This window comes from Abramis brama, assembly GCF_963993115.1.
Source record: "Abramis brama genome assembly, chromosome: 5".
Lineage (NCBI taxonomy): Eukaryota > Metazoa > Chordata > Actinopteri > Cypriniformes > Leuciscidae > Abramis > Abramis brama.
In genome coordinates this window covers 24,115,358-24,136,589 of record NC_139967.1, presented here as the reverse complement: position 1 = coordinate 24,136,589, position 21,232 = coordinate 24,115,358, and the positions used below count along the sequence as shown (strand labels likewise).

At 41.3% G+C, this 21,232-nt stretch overlaps 1 protein-coding gene across 2 annotated transcripts in view; it reads right to left on the bottom strand.

Moving 5' to 3' along the window:
* Positions 1-447: 447 nt before the first annotated feature.
* The window catches only part of ltbp3 (latent transforming growth factor beta binding protein 3), a 55,447-nt gene continuing 34,662 nt past the window's right edge, over positions 448-21,232 (bottom strand). The window contains exons 12-30 of one of the 2 annotated variants that reach the window (XM_084113195.1): positions 19,862-19,948; positions 17,231-17,356; positions 13,138-13,263; positions 12,922-13,050; positions 12,639-12,758; positions 11,593-11,715; positions 10,993-11,115; positions 9,035-9,154; positions 8,814-8,942; positions 8,556-8,726; positions 8,370-8,453; positions 8,150-8,278; positions 5,844-5,981; positions 4,535-4,675; positions 4,116-4,274; positions 3,679-3,840; positions 2,369-2,455; positions 2,144-2,275; positions 448-2,021 (exon numbers count right to left, since the gene is read on the bottom strand). In XM_084113195.1, coding sequence (XP_083969321.1) covers positions 1,834-2,021; positions 2,144-2,275; positions 2,369-2,455; positions 3,679-3,840; positions 4,116-4,274; positions 4,535-4,675; positions 5,844-5,981; positions 8,150-8,278; positions 8,370-8,453; positions 8,556-8,726; positions 8,814-8,942; positions 9,035-9,154; positions 10,993-11,115; positions 11,593-11,715; positions 12,639-12,758; positions 12,922-13,050; positions 13,138-13,263; positions 17,231-17,356; positions 19,862-19,948 — 2,474 coding nt within the window. In that variant the 3' untranslated portion in view covers positions 448-1,833. The remainder of the gene's footprint in view (positions 2,022-2,143; positions 2,276-2,368; positions 2,456-3,678; positions 3,841-4,115; positions 4,275-4,534; positions 4,676-5,843; positions 5,982-8,149; positions 8,279-8,369; positions 8,454-8,555; positions 8,727-8,813; positions 8,943-9,034; positions 9,155-10,992; positions 11,116-11,592; positions 11,716-12,638; positions 12,759-12,921; positions 13,051-13,137; positions 13,264-17,230; positions 17,357-19,861; positions 19,949-21,232) is intronic. The other variant, XM_084113196.1, reaches the window with a different exon arrangement.

Sequence of the window (21,232 nt, the reverse complement as noted above, 5' to 3'; positions counted from 1 at the left end):
AGAACACTAGAAATTATTAGTATGATTATACTAACATTTGACTCGCTGAAGAATTAATTTTAAAATGTGAAGAAAATTTTAAACTAGCCTCAGACGTGCTTTTAACAGGTGCTTTGAATGTAATTTTAAAACAAGTCACACAAATACATTTTAGATTTCAGCTTGGCACGTTGTTATGAAAAGCTATTCTTTATCTCTGTGTACACACAGGTTGTTATTGACAGCCTGCAAACCAGGCACATCATTTAACAAATCTAAGAGCCGACCATTTTGTTAATAGTAGTAGCACTATGTGCTGTAGCAACTCTATTACTATTGCTGCTACATCAGAAAGCGTCTTGGAATGCTATTTGCTGAAAGGACCTTGGGAAGTAATCCCAGAACCCTTTGGTTGGGTTTCAAACATATACTTTAGAAAAGAATACAAGGCACTTCTTCTGGTCCAAAAAAAGTTAAAAAGCCTTTATTCACATCATGGCTAATCACAAGATACATTAAATAGCTAAAACACTGCACACTGATGGATTTCGGCCTACAGCCTTCCTCAGAGTCTGTCAGGTACACTGGTACTTGACTTTTCCCCCTTTGTCTGAGCAGATCATGCCATTTTCAAAGCAGCTGTCATTACTCAAAGGAAAATTAGACCAGCTTTTGAAATCAAGTGGTTGGTATGATTAAGAGTGGGACTAATATTCTGTGTTCACTTAGGGATAATATCTATGGAAAATAACCAAGCTGACAAGCAAGGCTTCCCTCTCTGTGTGTTTTCATAGTGCAACAATTATCTCCCATTTTCTCAGCCTTATTGTTTAGAAATTCACCAAAGCACCTTGCTGGATCCCAACTGTAATTAATGAAATAAAACAATTAAAGATAGAGAATCAGTCAGCTAGCACTCAGCATTGAGGGTTTGACTTATTTTTTTATTATTGATAATTAATCTTCATTTCTTTGGTAGATGTCATCTTTTCTTACTGCTATAGTATTGCGGTTCTGTAGTTAAGTATGTTTTTTGTGTGTGTGTGTGTGTGTGTGAAAAATAACTTCTCACAGTTGTGTCTCATAAAGAAAGCAAAAAGTATTTAAGAAACTGAAAACATACTTTTTTCATTTCGCTTCAGTAGAACATTTTTTTTTTTTTTTTGCACAAATTAAATGGTTTAGAAAACCAAAACCATCATTGCCATCTGTCAATGAACTTCATATAAACACGGTAATATGCTCAGTGCAGCCAAAGAAAGATGACCATGGCTGCATTATCAAATAAAGAACACAATGTACAACACAAATGAATAGAACTAAACACTATCAATGGTGAACAAAAACAGACATTAATACAAACAAAGAAATATCACAAAAATCAAATGATCGTTGATGTCAAACTGTTTGAAAGAGGGCGGAAAGCAATAAGAAAAAAATAATCACTTTAATTCTTACAAAGTTAATCGTAAAAAAAAAAAAATGAAGAGAAACAGAAAAAGCACAATATTTAACAAAATGGTGAGCTATAATAAAGTTAGCCATAACGTGCTGAGCTGCAAGATAATACAAAGAGCCCACTTAAGTTAAAAGACATTTCATCCAATGACAATCCCTCATCCAACACAACAACAAACACATTTTCAAATGGGTGCAAACAGATTAGGAGGGATATGAATAAAAGTATACAATAAAAGCAACATAACATATTAATATTTAAGAAGTTAATGATTAATTTCCAAAATAAAAAAATGATAAACAGGACATGAGGACGTGACACATGTGGGTAAATGTTCATAATGTTCTGCAGTTATACTACATTTGATGACGTGTATTAGTGGTGGCATATCAAATTTATGTATGTACATGAGAGAAAGTGTGTGGGCTGCGGAACTGTTGAGCCCTAGCGCGTATACACACGTTAGGTTGGCGTGCAACAAATCCCTGTTTACAGTGACATCTGAATGAACCAAGGGTGTTGATACAGCGTGCATTCTTGCAGGGGCTCGACCTTGTCCCTCGGCCCGCGCACTCATCAATATCTAGAGGAAGAGAGAGAGATGGAGCCTTAAATTATGTCTGTCCATACATTTACAAGTGATTAAATATGTCGATTTCAGGAGCATGACCTCTGTTTCAGGGAACTATCTGCATTAATACTCGCCTGTGCAGCGTGTTCGCGAGTGGTCCAGTACAAATCCAGTATTGCACTCACACATCATACCCAGATAGGACCGCACACACCGTCCATTAGCACAGCTACACTCGTCTGAGTCTTCTTCTGAACTGTCTCCCTCTGAACACATGAGAGTGACAGAACAGATCATGAAACACTGGCGGTTTTGAGTCAATCTGTTTAGCTCAAGGTGAATTACACTGTCAAGGTCACCTGGGTTGTAAGAGAAAGCTGCCAGGAAGTCCCCCTCTCCATCAGACTCAGTCTCCAAATGCATCTCACATAACCTGTTAAAAAGCACTGCGCACACACACCAAAACTAAGTAAAGGAACATTACTTTTGCTATTTTTTTTTATCTTGAATATAACATTCATAACATGTTTTTATATGTTATTGTATTCAATCAAAAATGTGCTCAAATGTACAATGCAACTGCATTTTTGTGTTCTACCATTGTCTACATTTTTTTCTTTGCACCAAAGTCTAAATTCAACCTTAGCACATAATAATTTCAGCCTTCTCTACTTGCTTTACCAAACACAAATGTGGAATGAATGAATAAATGAACGAGGCATTTATATAGTGCTTTACTATGTACTACTGTACACCCAAAGCGCTTTATACAGTCATATCAGGGGTCTCTCCTCGACCACCACCAGTGTGCAGCATCCACTTGGACGATGCGACGGCAGCCACAGAACAACGGCGCCAGTGCGCTCACCACACACTAGCTATAGGTGGAGAGGAGAGAGAGTGATAGAGCCAATTGAAAACATGGAGGTTATTATTAGGAGGCCATGATTGATAAAGGCCAATGGAGGGAATGTGGCCAGAATGAGAAGTGCCATGGGATTTTAATGACCACAGAGAGTCAATCCTTTGTTAGATTAAGAAAGCTTTACAGTCACTTTTGATCAATTTTAATTGATCTAACTGACCCCAAACTTTTGGATGGTAGTGTAAATACATATATTTTTTAATTTACACACGGATACATGTAAATATAAAACAGAAAATTCAACATTGCAAAATGTTTTAATGATATTTACACTACCATTCAAAACTTTGGGGTCAGTTAGGTAAGACATGAATACCTTTATTTAGCAAGGATGCATAAAAATGGATCAAAAGTGACTGTAAAGCTTTCTTAATCTAACAAAGGATTTCTATTTCAAATGATCCATTTTAAAACAATCTATTCATCAAATAATCTTGAAGAATTTTTTTGAGCAGTTTCCACAAAAACATTGAGGAGCACAACTGTTTTTAACAATGATAATAGTGAGAAATGTTTCTTGAACCTCAAATCAGCAAATCAGAATGATTTCTGAAGGATCATGTGACACTGACGACTGGAGTAATGATGCTGAAAATTCAGCTTTGCCATTTATATTTTAAAATATATTCAAATAGAAAAGAGTTATTTTAAATTGCAATAACGTTTCACAATATGACTGTTTTTACTGTATTTTTGATCAAATAAAATCAGCCTTGGTGAGCATAAGAGACTTCTTTGCAATACCTGAATTTCTATTAGGACAGGTCCGGCACTCTGGGCCCCAGCCTCGACCGTAGTGACAGCAGCACTCAGAGTACGTCACCGTAAGCTCATTCCGCGGCATCGTGCACATAAGATCCTCATCGACCTCCTGGAAACATATGTCCTTATGCGCTGCGGTGCGGTCTGAGAACGACAGAGATGAGGAGATGATGGAGGACATCAAAATATAAACAAAATACACAGGGTTCACAGAAGGAGAAAGAAATGGAAAAGTAGGTGGAAACAAAGCCAACTCAAAGCTAACACAGCTAAAACATCTTTAATGCTCAGCAGTCATGTGGTCAACCGACGCTCAGAGCAAAAGCTTCTGGACTGCCAAGCCACATGAAGGCTAAACAAGTAACAAGAACTTTTTCCACCCATCACAAGTCTGCATGCTGGTTACTTGTGATACCCACCATCATAGACGCATTGCTTGAGGGCTGCACTGAAGGTGAGTGGCTGCTCGCAAATGCAGTGGAAGGAGCCGGGAGTGTTGACACATCTCCCGTTCCTACAGTGGGAGGGATCCTCACACTCATTCACATCTGAAAGGTGCACCACAGACACACCCGTTACTAAAGAGATATACAGAGAGAAGGACAGATAGAGAGAAAAAAGAAGGAGGGATGAAGACAAGGAGAGAGATATCAGAAGCACACAGTCTTGGGTGAGAACTTCAATAAAAGCTTGGAGTTATTTCATCTTTACTCTTCCAGGGAGAACAGTCAAATTCTCGGCCACATTAAAAAATATGCTTTACCTTTTGAATGATACATTGTAAAAAGTCATGGCATCTGTTATTATGACGGTGATGATCTCGTGAATCTATTCTCACCCGTATGTTCCTCAGGTGTGACACAGCTGTTGCGGTCGGTGGCTAGAATCCAGGGAGGAGGGCAGATGCAATAATAGGAATCTTGGGTGTTTACACAGTGGCCATTTTTGCAATTAGCAGGGTCCTGACATTCATCCACACCTACAGTAAAAAAAAAAGAAGTGAAATATGACCAGTAAAAGATTACATCATAACGTAATGTAAGCACTCGCCACCAGACAAATACTTGAGTCTACAATTATTAAAATACTATAGTTAAATAATCATTAACATTTATATTACATTTGTATTTAATTTCAAATTAAAGCAAGAATACACGACGGTTCAAATGTTTGGGGTCAGTAAGATGTTTTTTCTGTTTTTGAAAGAAGTCTCATGCTCACACTAAGGCTGCATTTGTTTGATTAAAAATACAGTAAAACTGTAAAATTGTGAACTATTATTAATATTAATACCATTTAAAATAAATATTTTTTATATTTTAAAATATATTTTAAAATGTATTTTATTCCTGTGGTGGTAAAGCTGAATTTTCAGCGTCATTACTCTAGTCTTCAATGTCACATGATCCTTCAGAAATCATTCTAAAATGCTGATTTGAGGTTCAAAAAAAGATTTCTCATTATTATCATTGTTGAAAACAATTGTGCTGCTTCTTTTAAAAAAACGTGATACATTTTTTAATGTAAACTTTTAAATTATAGTGTATAATTATTCTATTTAATATCATGTATCATATTTAATATTAAATATAATATGTATAAAATATATTAAATCAATAATTTGTAAATTAATATATATGACAAACTGCTTTTGAAACTTTGGTAACACTTTATTGTACAGTGTCCTTGTTATATGTTACATGTACTTACCATAGTATTAACAGTAAATTATGCATTATTACATGCAACTAACCCTCAACCAAATCCTAATCCTACCCTAACCCTATAGTAAGTACATGTTGTTAATTATTATTACTCAGTACTTAAATATATAATTACACTGTAATAATGACACCCTAAAATAAAGTGTAACCGAAACGTTTTTAGCCACTTGAGAAGAATGTTTCCAAGGTGAAAAAAAGTAAATGAGTCAAAATCTAGTTTAGTATAAGCAAGCAAATTATTTTTCTTTATGATGACACTATATAAAGCCTCCTGTGCTAGTGTGGGCCACAGCCTCGTTGGCGCAGTAGGCAGCGCGTCAGTCTCATAATCTGAAGGTCGTGAGTTCGAGCCTCACACGGGGCAAAAGCTTTTTGACGAGGTAGCTTTACTACTATGTGTGACACTCAATAAGAAACACTTACCTGTAACTGTGGGAAAGACACACTTCTTGTTGACAGCATCAGGGACCCAGGGTGGGTTGCAGGTGCAGTAGAATGAGCCTCGAGTGTTCACACAATGACCATTGGTACACAGGGACTCATCATGACATTCATCCACATCTACAGAGGTAAAGAGAGAAACAGATATTGTTAGGGAATTTTATAGTGAGTTTGAGTTCAACAAGTATGAGAGATTTAAGGTTTATTGATGTTTTTGTGAGTTAGAAGTGCTGTGCCATTCCACTGCTCTCTAGTGGCAGACAAAAAATCCTTCTTTCTACCACTAGCGGGTGGTACTGCGGCAAAGGAAAACTTGGCTTTCACACTAGTTTTATGAAAATGACTTTTACTCTTGTTTTTTTGTTTTATAAAACCATCTAATATAACAACTACTATTTGAACCACTGTATATATATATATATATATATATATATATATATATATATATATATATATATATGTATGTATATATATATATATACAGTGAGGAAAATAAGTATTTGAACACCCTGCTATTTTGCAAGTTCTCCCACTTAGAAATCATGGAGGGGTCTGAAATTGTCATCGTAGGTGCATGTCCACTGTGAGAGACATAATCTAAAAAAAAAAATCCAGAAATCACAATGTATGATTTTTTAACTATTTATTTGTATGATACAGCTGCAAATAAGTATTCGAACACCTGAGAAAATCAATGTTAATATTTGGTACAGTAGCCTTTGTTTGCAATTACAGAGGTCAAACGTTTCCTGTAGTTTTTCACCAGGTTTGCACACACTGCAGGAGGGATTTTGGCCCACTCCTCCACACAGATCTTCTCTAGATCAGTCAGGTTTCTGGGCTGTCGCTGAGAAACACGGAGTTTGAGCTCCCTCCAAAGATTCTCTATTGGGTTTAGGTCTGGAGACTGGCTAGGCCACGCCAGAACCTTGATATGCTTCTTACAGAGCCACTCCTTGGTTATCCTGGCTGTGTGCTTCGGGTCATTGTCATGTTGGAAGACCCAGCCTCGACCCATCTTCAATGCTCTTAACTGAGGGAAGGAGGTTGTTCCCCAAAATCTTGCAATACATGGCCCCGGTCATCCTCTCCTTAATACAGTGCAGTCGCCCTGTCCCATGTGCAGAAAAACACCCCCAAAGCATGATGCTACCACCCCCATGCTTCACAGCAGGGATGGTGTTCTTGGGATGGTACTCATCATTCTTCTTCCTCCAAACACGTTTAGTGGAATTATGACCAAAAAGTTCTATTTTGGTCTCATCTGACCACATGACTTTCTCCCATGACTCCTCTGGATCATCCAAATGGTCATTGGCAAACTTAAGACGGGCCTTGACATGTGCTGGTTTAAGCAGGGGAACCTTCCGTGCCATGCATGATTTCAAACCATGACGTCTTAGTGTATTACCAACAGTAACCTTGGAAACGGTGGTCCCAGCTCTTTTCGGGTCATTGACCAGCTCCTCCCGTGTAGTTCTGGGCTGATTTCTCACCTTTCTTAGGATCATTGAGACCCCACGAGGTGAGATCTTGCATGGAGCCCCAGTCCGAGGGAGATTGACAGTCATGTTTAGCTTCTTCCATTTTCTAATGATTGCTCCAACAGTGGACCTTTTTTCACCAAGCTGCTTGGCAATTTCCCCGTAGCCCTTTCCAGCCTTGTGGAGGTGTACAATTTTGTCTCTAGTGTCTTTGGACAGCTCTTTGGTCTTGGCCATGTTAGTAGTTGGATTCTTACTGATTGTATGGGGTGGACAGGTGTCTTTATGCAGCTAACGACCTCAAACAGGTGCATCTAATTTAGGATAATAAATGGAGTGGAGGTGGACATTTTAAAGGCAGACTAACAGGTCAGAATTCTAGCTGATAGACAGGTGTTCAAATACTTATTTGCAGCTGTATCATACAAATAAATAGTTAAAAAATCATATATTGTGATTTCTGGATTTTTTTTTTTTTAGATTATGTCTCTCACAGTGGACATGCACCTACGATGACAATTTCAGACCCCTCCATGATTTCCAAGTGGGAGAACTTGCAAAATAGCAGGGTGTTTAAATACTTATTTTCCTCACTGTATATATATATATATATATATATATATATATATATTACAATGCTTGAAAAAATAAGTAGAAAAAGATTTACAATTATTATTATTTAATAATTGAATACTGTCAATCTTTGCTGAATAAAAGTATTAATTTCATTTAAAAAAATCTACTTAACCCATGCAAGTGTGTATTTGGACAGTCAAGTGCGTGTATTTGTGTTTGTGATTTTACCGATACATTCCAGTAGATTGCTGTCATAGTAAAATCCCTGTTGGCAGTAGCATTCAAAGCCAGGCTGTGTGTTCATACAGCGTCCTTCCTTACAGATCTCATTAGAGAACAATACACACTCATCAATATCTACGAAGAGAGCGAGAAAGAGATAAATTCAGTAATTATTTGAGGGAGTGTGTGTTTGTGTGCGTGAATACACACATGTGTGTGCATATACCTCTGTGCACGGCTAATCCATAATCTGTCTTTCCTTCCTCATGGTAAAATCCTCTGCCAACTGGACATAGAGAGTGATACTCCGCTGAAAACAACAGACAACATCAAATAAACACCTATACACCCATTGATGGACCAATACCTCTTTTATCCATCAATAAATCCTTGTATTTGTCTGTAATCTCACCTGAGTGGTAGACGGGACAGGGGTAGATCTCACAGTGATCACCCCATCCCACACCGATAGAGCAGCAGCACTCCTGCTTAGTAACGTTGGTTGCCAGGACACTGTCACAGAACACGGTGTCATCCAGATTTAGGTAGCACTCCTTCTTATCATCCAGATACATCTCAACCTCTATGTGGGGGAAAAACAAATGTTAAAAAAGACAAAAGAAATTTCATGTGATTACCAAACACACTTATTAACTAGACCAACTCTTACCCTCACAGCTGTGTTTGTCTTCAGACAGTATGAAACCATCGTTGCACACACACACATATCCACCCTGTCTGTTTTCACATACACCGTGAGGCTGACACAGACTCCTTTCCACAGCGCACTCATCTATGTCTGAGAGAGAAAGAGTGAAAGGGTGAACAAGGAGACCAAGGCTGGGCCCAGGATGGAGAATTGGGAAATGTAAAATGTGTGAAATCCCATACCCTGGCACCTTCGGCCACTGACAAGCATGTATCCTTTCTGGCACTCACAACGGTAAGAGCCCATCGAGTTGATACAACGTCCTCGTTGACAATTGGAGGCTCGCTCACACTCATTAATATCTAAACAGATCAAAAACAATATTACTGATTCACATATCGTGCGCATTAGTGAATTGTTTCAGCTATATTAGGTTTACAAAAGATGCACACTATCATTCAAAAGATCAGTCAATTTTTTTTAACAAAATTAATTTGATTATTTAGCAAAGCTGCATTACATTGATTAAAAATGACAGTACAGACATTTATAATGTTACAAAAGAATTTTTAAAAAAAGTATCACGGTTTCCACAAAAAATATTTATACACTAAACCATCCGAGTTACTTCGGACGCAAGTTAGTTTGTTTTGCCATTTATTGACTGACAAGTCTCTTGTCCCGATGTTGAAAGAAATCGTAAGTGCAGAGGCGTTGTGTGCGCTGGGTAAACATGTAGTTCTAGACTAAATGTGAGCATGCATTTACTCATCTCACGTTTTTGGAATAAAAATAGAAAAACAGTGAAATGCGAACTCAGAAGATTATGCAATGTTAAATGACACATACATACTTTATGTATTTAATATCACTTTATTAACCATTGTCTTTGCTGCTGACCTTCGATGATCCAATTGAACCATAAAATAAACAAAAATGACTTTTATCTAAACATCATATTTGTTTCATTTTTTTTATTTCTGAAGATTTATTTTTATTTTTGTTATTAAAAACAAACAAGCAAGCCAAGCCCAAGTGAGAAAGTAACACAAAAGTAATGTAATGCATTTCTTTGTAAAAAGTAATTAAGTAACACAGTTTTGTAATGCATTACTTTTAAACATAACTTTGCCCAAGCACTTCTGAAGACTGGAGCAATGATGCTGAAAATTCACAGGAATAAATTATATATTTTTTAAATATATTAAAATAGAAAACAGTTATTTTAAATTGTAATAATTTCAAAAACCTAAAAAAATCTTACCCACCCAAACTTTTTAGATTAGGAGACTGTTAGCTTTATTGAACATGTTAGACCACATAGGCCTGGTTTCAGAGACAGGGCTTAGATTAAGCCAGTATTAGGGCTTAGTACAATTAAGGCATTTATAGCTTTTATAAAGTGCTTTGAAAAAAACATTACTGGTGAGCATCTTGAGACAAAACAATGCCACTGACATATTTTAAGATATAGATAAGATATTATAAGATATATATCAAGTTGCTTTCAGTTTAAAACAGCTCAATAATGCATTTTAGTCTGGGACTAGGCTTAAGCCTGGTCTGTGAAATTGGGTATAATTATTATAAGCTATAATACAGTGCCTGCGTGACTCGTCATAGACATAAACAGAGAGAAGTAGCTACGGCTACAATGTTCTTCCAGAAGATGCATGAAGATCTGTTTATTAACCACTAGAGCACCAAAAGTTACAGACTGCAGCTTTAACAGTTGGTCAGTACTATGTGTCAGTCACGCTAAAAGCTGGAATAAATTACACGACTTTTAAAATCTGAACAGATTTTAACAAATCTGATACAATTGCCAACTTTGTAATTTGTTTCAGAGAATGCACTAAACATCATTCACTAAACGACCGTGGATCGCACATTATCAGTCGTTCTGAACAGAAAAAACAATGTGTGTTCTACAGTCAGCTCAAAATATCCAACCTGTTTCAAATCTTCTGACTGGATAGAATCACAAAATGAAATCTGTAAACTTTGCCCAAAATCTGCAGACTACCGTCAAATCGTCCGGAGTGCAAACGGGGAAAAAATCAGGGCAAAAGTCATGTAGTGTATTTCACTCTTAATACAATCTGTACTTTTCTGTTTAAGTGTACAGATATTGCATTGTTATGTGCAGTATTGAGTTTGTGTCTTGAGGTGTTGGTTGGATTAGTCATTACGAGCTGACCTTCGCAGTGGCTTCCCTCTTGTGTAGGCTGGTAACCAGAGTAACACTGGCAGCGGAATGATCCCTCAGTGTTAATGCAGTGACCATTAGCACACAGACGGTTATCCTGACACTCATTGATGTCTGTGGAGAGACAAACAGACGAATAACCTCCAATTACACATACACACATGCTTAAATCTCTCTTTATGTATTAACTAAAAAGTTTTGCACAGTATATTTATTCTCTTTAGAATTAACTTGTGCAGGAAGTAATAAAATCTAATTTAAAATCATTTAGGGGCCATTCACACAGAAAGCGTCTTTCCATTCCACTACACTACTTTTCCATTGTTTTTCCATTCCATGGATGTAAACACACGCTAGGTGGACTTTCGCAGTGTCTCGCACATGACACGGCAAAACGTGGCGCTCAAGTTAAAATAAGTTCAACTTTTAAAAAATGTGTTTATAGACATTGCGCTTTTTTTGTTCCACTGAACTGCGTCTCGCGTTTTTAACAGCAAAAACGCTTTCTGTGTGAACTGGCCCTTAGAATGGCCAGATTAAGTTTCCATTTAACAGCACACTGTTTAGTTTTGTTGGCTGTGTGCCACTGACCTCTGCAGCCTTTGCTGTCAGCCTCAGGCAGGAAGCCCTCATTACACAGACATCGATATGATCCTGCCAAGTTCTCACAACGGCCGTTCAGACACACACCACGCTTCTGACACTCATCGACATCTGATAGAGAGAAAGACAGACATCTCTTGTAAGATTACGCTATTGTCAAATTTATTTGTCAAAAACACCCCACATTATCACCTTTCCTACTTGCTTCAGGTAGATAAACATGTCTATTGACTTGCACTGCTGTTCAAATGTAAGATTGTGCTTACCCAGGCAGCATTTATTTGCTCAAAAATACAGTAAAAAACTGTAATATAGTGGTAATATTATTACAATTTCAAATATTTTCTATTTGAAAATATTTAAAATCGTAATTTATTCCTGTTATGGCAAAGCTGAATTTTCAGCATCATTACTCCAGTCATCAGTGTCACATGATCCTTCAGAAATCATTCTAATATGCTGATTTGATGCTCAAAAAACATTTATTATAATTCTAAATGTTGAAAACATTTTTGCTGCTTAATATTTTGTGGGATATTTTTCAGGATTATTTGATGAATAGAAAGCATTTATTTGAAATAGAAATCTTTTGTAACATATCTTTAATGTCACTTTTAATAAATTTAATGTGTCCTTGCGGACTAAAAAAAAATCTTTTTAGTGTACATAGTTTTTCAATGGCCAATATCTAGAGAGGAGTGTGGCTAATAGCAGAAACCATTCTGATAAAAATAATACTAGAAGTTAATGACATTAAATGACATGCACAAAAATGCTGAAAGTAACACATTTTACATGATGTTTATTCCGAATTCAATAAAACAAACTGTTCAATAAAATAATTTTTTGTTCTATTGAGGACACACACAGGGTAGTGCAAAGAGAGTTGTTTTGGATATTCGTGAAATGCCTGGAGCCTGTGTGAGGAGCTGATGTTAGTTGGAATGTCCTTAGCCATATGTTTCTGTGAATGCATGTGAGCTAAACTGTTCATGCATGGTTGCATGTGTGTTTATGTGTGTATGTATTCTGACCGTAACACACTCCTCCCTGTGCTTGGTATCCAGGTTGGCAGGGTATACATTCATAGGATCCAACAGTATTCTCACACTGTTCATTAGGACAGATACTCGGGTCTGAACATTCATTAATGTCTGCATTAGAGAGACAGCAACAGTATAGAAAATAAGTTACAAACATTCACAGCCATTTAATAAAAAACAGAGTAAACCATATTGGATGAACATAAACTGTTTACAGGTGTCTACTATTAACATGTGATTTGTGTCTATGCACAGTAAAGGTTGGTGTCCTCACCTTCACAAAGAGGCTGTCTGCGGGATTTGCTCCGGAAGCCTTGCATACACCCACACTTATAGGAACCTAGCAAATTAGTGCAATACCCTCCAACGCCACAGATATCAGGCTCAGAGCACTCATTTATATCTGAAAAGATACATGCAAACACGTGTTGGCCACCATCTGTATTGATTTGGTCATGTATAGAAGCTGTCCACTATGCTGGTCACTCACCAATACATTTGCGTTTCCCATTATGCATCACAAGTTCATAGCCATGCTGACAGTTGCATCTGTAGGAACCCACGGAGTTAATGCAGGTGCCTCTACCACATGGCTTCGAGTCACATTCATTTTCATCTACAGAGAGAGTGAGACCATTGTACAAAGTTTATCATTTTTAAATATATATTTTTTATGTAATACTGATAAAATATTTGATGTATTCCACACAACCATTCAAAAGATTTCAATTTCTTTTGAACTTTCTATTCATCAAACAATCTTGTAAAAATGTTTCACGGTTTCCACAAAAATATTAAGCAGCACAACTGTTTTAGACATTGATAATAATGAGTTCCTCTTCAGTCTGGCAGACGACGCCATGTCGAGACCGACGAATATGAATCTCACCAGAGTGGCCAATCTACTTTGAGTGAAACTAAATGAGCTAATGCACATTGGCGTGCAATCATTTGCATAAGCTGTTCAGCCACGCAGTGCGGGTATATAATGAGTAGAAGGTGCGATTGCACCTCAGCTTTTTGCTTAAGAGCCGAGCACTTCGATACTGATATCTACAGAGTGTGAACGAGTTCTCAAGAGGATCTCTCGTGGCTGGTGTGGGCCATACAGCACGGCAGTGGGGTAGATTTTTCGCGCTCTCTCTCTCTCTCTCTCTCTCTCTCTCTTTTGTTGCCTGTTAAAAAACTGAGCAAAACAAAAGGGCTTGTTTTCACAGCTGGTAAGGTGCGCCGTGAGAGTGCTGAAAGGCCGTTCTTACGGCTGGTAAGATCACCAGTGAGAGAGACAGTGCACGACAGGTGCACATTCCTGTCCGTGTCTGCTGCAACCATTCCCCTGCGTGCTTCAGCACCAAGAGAGCAGTCCCCTAAAAGAGCTTACACGGAATGTCACTCTACCTGTGTGTTTCTGGATGCGGTCGTTATCTGAGATCGCGGGATGGTCACGAGCGGGCATTGAACACACTGAGGCAGCGTTCGTGGATGAGTCATGTACCCATTGTGGGAAGATGACCATCTCAGAGCTACGGTCGAGACTCTCATTCCTGCAAAGGGGCGGAGTCCCTGCGCCTCTGCCGTGATCTAACCCTCCACAGAGAGTTACTTAAGGCAGTGGTGCAGGACCTGAGGATTACGGTGAGTGCGCCTCCTTCAGGGAACCAACCCCTTAGGAACCCTCATCCCTCCCACGCTCCGCAACCAGTAGAGCCACCGACGGAACATGCTGGACCATCCATGAGGTGTGTACATGAGGCAGCGGTGCCCGAGTCAGACCCAGAGATGATGGCATGCTTTCCCAGGCCGCCAACAGGATCGGGCTCGTGTGGAACCCTCCACCGTGTCCCGAGCCCTTGAGGCTGGATGATTGGTTTCTTGAGGTGGTGCGCGCTGGTTCTCAGCAACCCTCCCTGGTGCCTTTCTTCCCGGAAGTGCATGAGAAGCTCACTGGGGCGTGGACGGCACCTTTCACTGCCAGAAACCATCCTGGAGGCTCCTTCTCCCTCACCACCCTTGATGGCGGAGTGGCTAAGGGGTACACGCGCATCCCTCCAGTGGAGCAGGCCGTTGCAGTGCAGCTGTGCCCTAAATCAACTTGGCGCGGAGAGCAGTGTCTCCCTTCCCGGGTCTGTAAGTAATCGTCGGAGTTAACCGGCAAGGCTTACAAGGCCTGTGGGGAAGCCGCCTCTGCCAAACACGCTATGGCGTTGTTGCAGGTCCTACAGTGCCTTGGCACGAGGGTGGTCATGATCCCCAAGTTGTTCAGGAACTTGCGGTCGGTGGGTTGTGCGATGTCCACTATGGTGGTCCAGGAACGGCATCTCTGGCTGTGTCTGGCTGACATGAGGGAGACCGACAAAGTCAGGTTCCTTAACTCCCCCGTGTCCCGGACCGGCCTCTTCGGCGACGTGGTAGAGAACTTCGCCCAGCAGTTCTTGGCTGTACAAAAGCAGACTGAGGCGATTAAGCAAATCCTGCTGCGGCGGTCAGCTGCTGCCTCCACCCCATCACCTGCGGCCCCTCAGTCTGCTCATCGCCGGGGGCATCCTCCTGTATCTGCCCTCACTCCCGCGCCGCAGCAGCCGAGGAACCAGTCGCAGGCAGGCCGCCCGACCCATCCAGGCCCCCGCCAAGAGGGGCGGAAAAGCCAGGGGTAAGTGGCCCTAGGACGGGCGACCCGGAGATGGATGGGACTGCTCTTCGGGAGATGGTGACTGCACCACTCCCTCCCCCGGAAAAGGGCTGGGTGGTAAATCCTGTGTTTCCTTTTGTTTTTTGTTTATTCAAAAAAATAAACTTGCCTTGCCTTTTTGTTCCAAAACCAGCGGTACCCAAATTTTCAATAAAAGAGTAGTTTCTTCCATTTCTGAGTCCGAAGAGGGCCCGGAGAGCAGTGGGGGGAGAGAATCCTCTATCTCCAGCGGGCAGTAGCGTGCAGTTCGAGAATGCAACCAAGCCTCCTCCTGCGCCTCCTGCCCCGTGGAACCAGGTAAGTTTTGCACAGCACACTCAGACCCCAGTACGGGCCGCCTCCCAGAGAGAGCCTCCCGAGCCATGTCCCTGGGTTCCACCTCGCTGCCCCACTGCGGGTAAGCCTACGGTCCCTATGGTCCCGCTTGTACGGTCTCTGTGAGCCTGTATAGTGCTCCCCAGGCAATCTGGCTGGCTCATTCGGACCATCAGGCTCGGCTATGCGATTCAGTTCCATCCACTCCACTACAGTGAGAGCAGCCGATGCCCATGTCTTGAGAGCGGAGATCGCAGTCCTACTGGCGAAGGACACGATAGAGCCGGTCCCTTCAGCCAATATGAGGTCAGGGCACTACAGTCCCTACTTCATTGTACCCAAGATAGGCGGTGGGTTACGACCGATCTTGGACCTGCGAGTTTTGAAGCGGAGTCTCCACAAGCCACCATTCAAAATGCTCACACAGAGACGCATTTTCGAATGGATCCGTCCTCGAGATTGGTTTGCAGTGATCGACCTGAAGGACGCGTACTTTCATGTCTCAATGCTCCATCGGCACAGGCCATTTCTGCGCTTTGCGTTTGAGGGTCGAGCATATCAGTACAAGGTCCTGCCCTTCGGACTGTCCCTGTCTCCCCGCGTCTTCACGAAAGTGAGAGAAAATGAGAGAACAGGACATTCGCATTCTCAACTATCTCGACGACTGGCTCATACTAGCACACTCTCGAGATCAGTTATGCGAACACAGGGATCTCGTGCTCGTGCTTGGTATGGAGTTGGATTCGGTCGCACAGAGAGCGCGCCTCACAGAGGAACGCGCTCGGTCGATGCTGAACTGCCTGAATACATTCAAAGGCAGGACAGCAGTCCCACTGAAATACTTTCAGAGGCTCCTGGGGCATATGGCAGCGGCAGCAGCATTAACACCACTCAGACTGCTCCATATGAGACCACTTCAGCGCTGGCTTCACGGCCGAGTCCCGAGATGGGCATGGCATTACGGCACTCACCGGGTGACAATCACGAGGAACGCGCTCGGTCGATGCTGAACTGCCTGAATACGTTCAAAGGCAGGACAGCAGTCCCACTGAAATACTTTCAGAGGCTCCTGGGGCATATGGCAGCGGCAGCAGCATTAACACCACTCAGACTGCTCCATATGAGACCACTTCAGCGCTGGCTTCACGGCCGAGTCCCGAGATGGGCATGGCATTACGGCACTCACCGGGTGACAATCACACCAGCGTGCCGCCAGACCTTCAGCCCGATGTCAGACCCCTCGTTCCTGCGGGCAGGAGTGCCCTTGGAACAGGTGCCTGTTTGCCTCCTCAGAGACCTCCCACTGCCAGCTGTTTTACTCCCTGACCGAGGGAACACTCAGCACGGACGCACTGGCACACAGCTGGCCCCGGGGTCTCCGCAAATACGCAAATAAAATGAAATTAGTAATACGCAAATACATCTTTCAAAATCATTAACAAATCTTACCAACTCTAAACTTTTGAACGGTAGAGTGTTATATTTTTATGCACTACAAATGCAGGCATTGAATTCAGAGTACATCATCTGTGATTTCATTGGTTGTACAGTATGTGTGTATTTACATGTATGTACTTACCAACACAACTCTTTCTCTGTGCATGTTGTCGGTATCCAGGGTAACAGTGGCACATGAAACCATTCTGTGTGTTCACACACTCTCCATGACCACATATATTCCTGTTCAGCTTGCATTCATCCATTGCTGTGATACCCAAACACAAAACACACCCATAATCATGGGAGGAAAAAAAAAACACTTTTCCCATTAAAGGGGTCATGAACTGCATTGTTTTATTGTTTCATAATGTTTCCTCGGGTGCACTTATAATGTTAGTATGATTTTTACTGCAAAAATTGTCATCATTTTGAAATGAAAGGCATTTTTCCTAGCCTGATTTTAGCCCTCTGATTTGAACGCTCTGTTTGAAGGGGCGTGTCTACTGAGAGACTTCAGTGTAAACGCCCACTGCTATGATTGGCTAATAGCTTTGCATATGAAATATGTTATTAGGCTTGTTCGACTTCATGCAGCTCTGCGCAGACCGATCGGTGGCTGACTTGAAGCAGTGCATGCCGGTTAGAAATTTTGTCCGACCTGATACAGCGCCGATGCCGCGTGACTGTGACGTGTGCCATCAAAGTACCGCGAGACGATTCGAGAATAGCCAGAGAACTCAGCCAGCACAGCTTCTCAAGAGCGGCTGCACGAGTTCTGATGACGACACAGCTGTTCCACGATTGGCCGGATTCACCGCATGACAACAATCACGTGTTTTGTGTTTATTCGAACACCTTTAGTTCCTCTAAAGCTCACAAATCAGTTTTGTATAACAGTAAACACTCTTTCATGTAGTTGCGATGGTATATTGTGTCATGTTTATCAAATTAAAACTGATTAAAAAACGTAGACTCCACTTCATTGATAGTAGCTTATGTTGAACTTTATTCTTGTTCAAACAGATGCTGTATGAAGCAGTACATAAAGTATTGAATGAAAATGTCTCTGAAACATCTGTGTATTATTTGGCAAATATTGCATTTATTTCACTTCAGCTGTCAGCTGTGGTAAAGTATGCAAACACCACGTGAGTGGTCACTACGGGAACCAGAAAGTGTCCGACTTCACGTCTCCGTTTGCAGCTTCTCCCGCCTGCACGTGGCTACTCTCGCCGATCGGTTACGTCCAGCCGCAGCCAATGTCAAACATACCTATAGTATTAAAATAGTATTACATGTGGAACTCTATCAAAAACTTTTAGCACGTTTTTACTATTACAGCTCTCAAAGTTAACTACTCGTGAAAAGTGATAATTATAGCATTACAATTAGATATATGGCATTATATTTAGATCGTACTCAAAATAAACAAGAATCGGCACACTGCCACTTCTGCTCCCAAGGATCCCAAGAACGTTTCGACCTAAAGGGTCTTCGTCAGGCAAGCAACAATCATAGAAAGGTACAATTTATATCAGTGTGAACCATTACACCTGACACATTACGCTCATTTCGCGTCTACCTATAGGAATACAACGCCTATCACTGTATACATATACAGTATAAGGTCCTTCATCAGTATTTTCAGCAGCTATTGCGTTTCTCAGGAGTTAATTACCCTCCTCCATCCCCAGCTCCTCCTCTCATCAGTCAGGATTTGGCATTCTGATTCCCCAAGTCTGCGCAGAGTATGCGGACTGATTTACCAAAGAATCCAGTGAAATGTACCAAATACGAATAAATTATGTTCAATTGAGACATTCACATTATTGAAAAATTAATAACCACAATCCTAGCATTAGGATCCTTTGGAAGGTAATGTTATTTTTATTCCAGTGAGTGACCCTGTGCTCTTCTCTCTTCCTCATCTCACTAACGCCAGTGGGTTCTAAGTGATCGGTCTAAGAGGCGGTCTTTCAATACTCTATTACGTCATAAAGAGCCACAGTCCACGATGAGTCGTTCGCTGGGCCTGGTAACAATAAAAGCTGATTTTGGACTAACAAGGAAGTTTTGACCTCTTATATGTCAAACCCTCAAGGAAAATTTTATTTCTCAGTTCATGACCCCTATTACCAAAACAAACTTTGCATGAACCAATATTGTGTCTATAGGCTTGTTTGAGATGAGCAAAATCTGCGCAGAACCGATCACTGGTTAGTGCGGTCCGCCTTGCTCTGATGTCATGCTGACGTATGTCAAAAAACCCTTCGGATTCTGCAGTCAAGCGCAGTTGGCTCTCCACCAACTGCGCTGATCAGAAGCATGATGGGAAATGACTTGCTGACGACACAGCTTAATACTCACTGGTTTAAACAACCGTGATGTATTGTTCTCTTTTAAACTGTTTGATTTTAAAATCTCTGATCTCATGTTTTTATGTGTATAAATGTGTGAGTATTCCCAAACTCTCTGACAGTGTGATCTCGATAAGGGTTATTTGATTGTTGTCATATATTCATATAAAATCAACAGAACTTAAATTACATCCAGTTTATTATCAACACCGTGCACGAGCGTGAATCCCGTGAATCCTGCGATATCCGCCTTTGATCTCACAGGTGTCTGATCCACTACGAGAAGAGAGATCTGTCCGACTTGCCTGCACTTTTTTCACTCCCCTGCAGCCGCCTACTCTCACATACATTTCAAGCGAGGCAAGGCGCATCTCAAACAAGCCTGTTAACTGACAAGTTGTCATGGAACTCACGTGAGACCTGCGTCTGGGCCACCTCTAGTGAGTCACTCTCAGGAGGCAGCAGGACTATGGGAGGAGTTGTCGGCTTGGCCACAATGACTGAAGAGATGGAAGCAGAAATAGAGAGGTAGGTAGAGAAAAAATTGTGAGTAATTGTGGATACCATATTTACGCAAAGCAACTGAATGTAAACTATACATTTTGTGTTGCTATTTGTCATGCTTTACCAGTCGAGCAACAGAGAAACACATGGGCTGCGTTCAGCCCCGACAAAACGTTGCACAACGTTTTTTAAACAGAAACGGTGATGCGTTGAACACACTGTTCTGATGGCGCAAGAGTTGCAACTATGGCAGCTGAGAGGGGCATTCTTTGTGTTCTTTGTGAAGAATTTTCGGAGCCTGATGAAGTCAGTATAAATATGTGTTTAATACTACAAAATATGCCCGATGTTACAGTTACTGCATCTGCCGCCCAGAACAAAAGAGAACATCCCAATCGAGTGAAGGGATTGCTGAAACTGAAATGGAAGCACACATCTTACCTAATTCAGACTAAAACACATCTATTTAGCCTCACATACTGACTTTATTTGTAGTTATGTAACGGTCACCAGCTGGAGTGCCTTTGAAAGCCACCAGAGGGCACTCCACACCAAACTATCATATTCACTCTCAGACTACATTTCCCATCCTGCATCTACCTGGACTGATTACTCCATACACCTGCACTGCATTACACACCTGCACCTCATGATCAAACACCCCATATAAGCCTGGTTCACCCCTTCACTCACTGCGAAGTTTTGTATGTTGTTGCACTGCACTTCTGAGCGTTTTTCCCTGGTTTTGTGTCGCTTGGTTTTTGGATATCTTGCCTTGTTCCCTGGATTACTCTCTTGCCTCTGGTCCCTGGATTACTCTCTTGCCTCTGGTCCCTGCCTGTTTTGTTTGTTTGTTTGGACTGCCTTCCAGTGTATGACCTATTGCTTGTTCTTTGGATTACCCCTAAATAAAGCTGCATTTGGATCTTTACCTTCGAGTCTCGGAGCAGATCGTAACAGAAAACTTCGCCACATCAAGATCCAGCAGCGATGCAAACCATGGACCCAGTAATCCGTCTCTTCCGTCTCAGCCAAGGTGACCGCCCGATTGAGAACTATGTGGAGGAGTTTTGTGAGCTCTGCCATGGGGTGGACCTCAACGATGAGGTCTTAAAGGACATGTTCCGCTATGGGCTTGAGGACATGTTAGAGTACCTCATGCCTGACAACACCCCTCAATGGACTTTTATACAATATGTCGACCTCGCTCTTCGGATAAGCGGCTCGTCGTTTACTGTGGGCTTTGTGGATGAGGGGTTCCACAATCTCACAGCATCCCC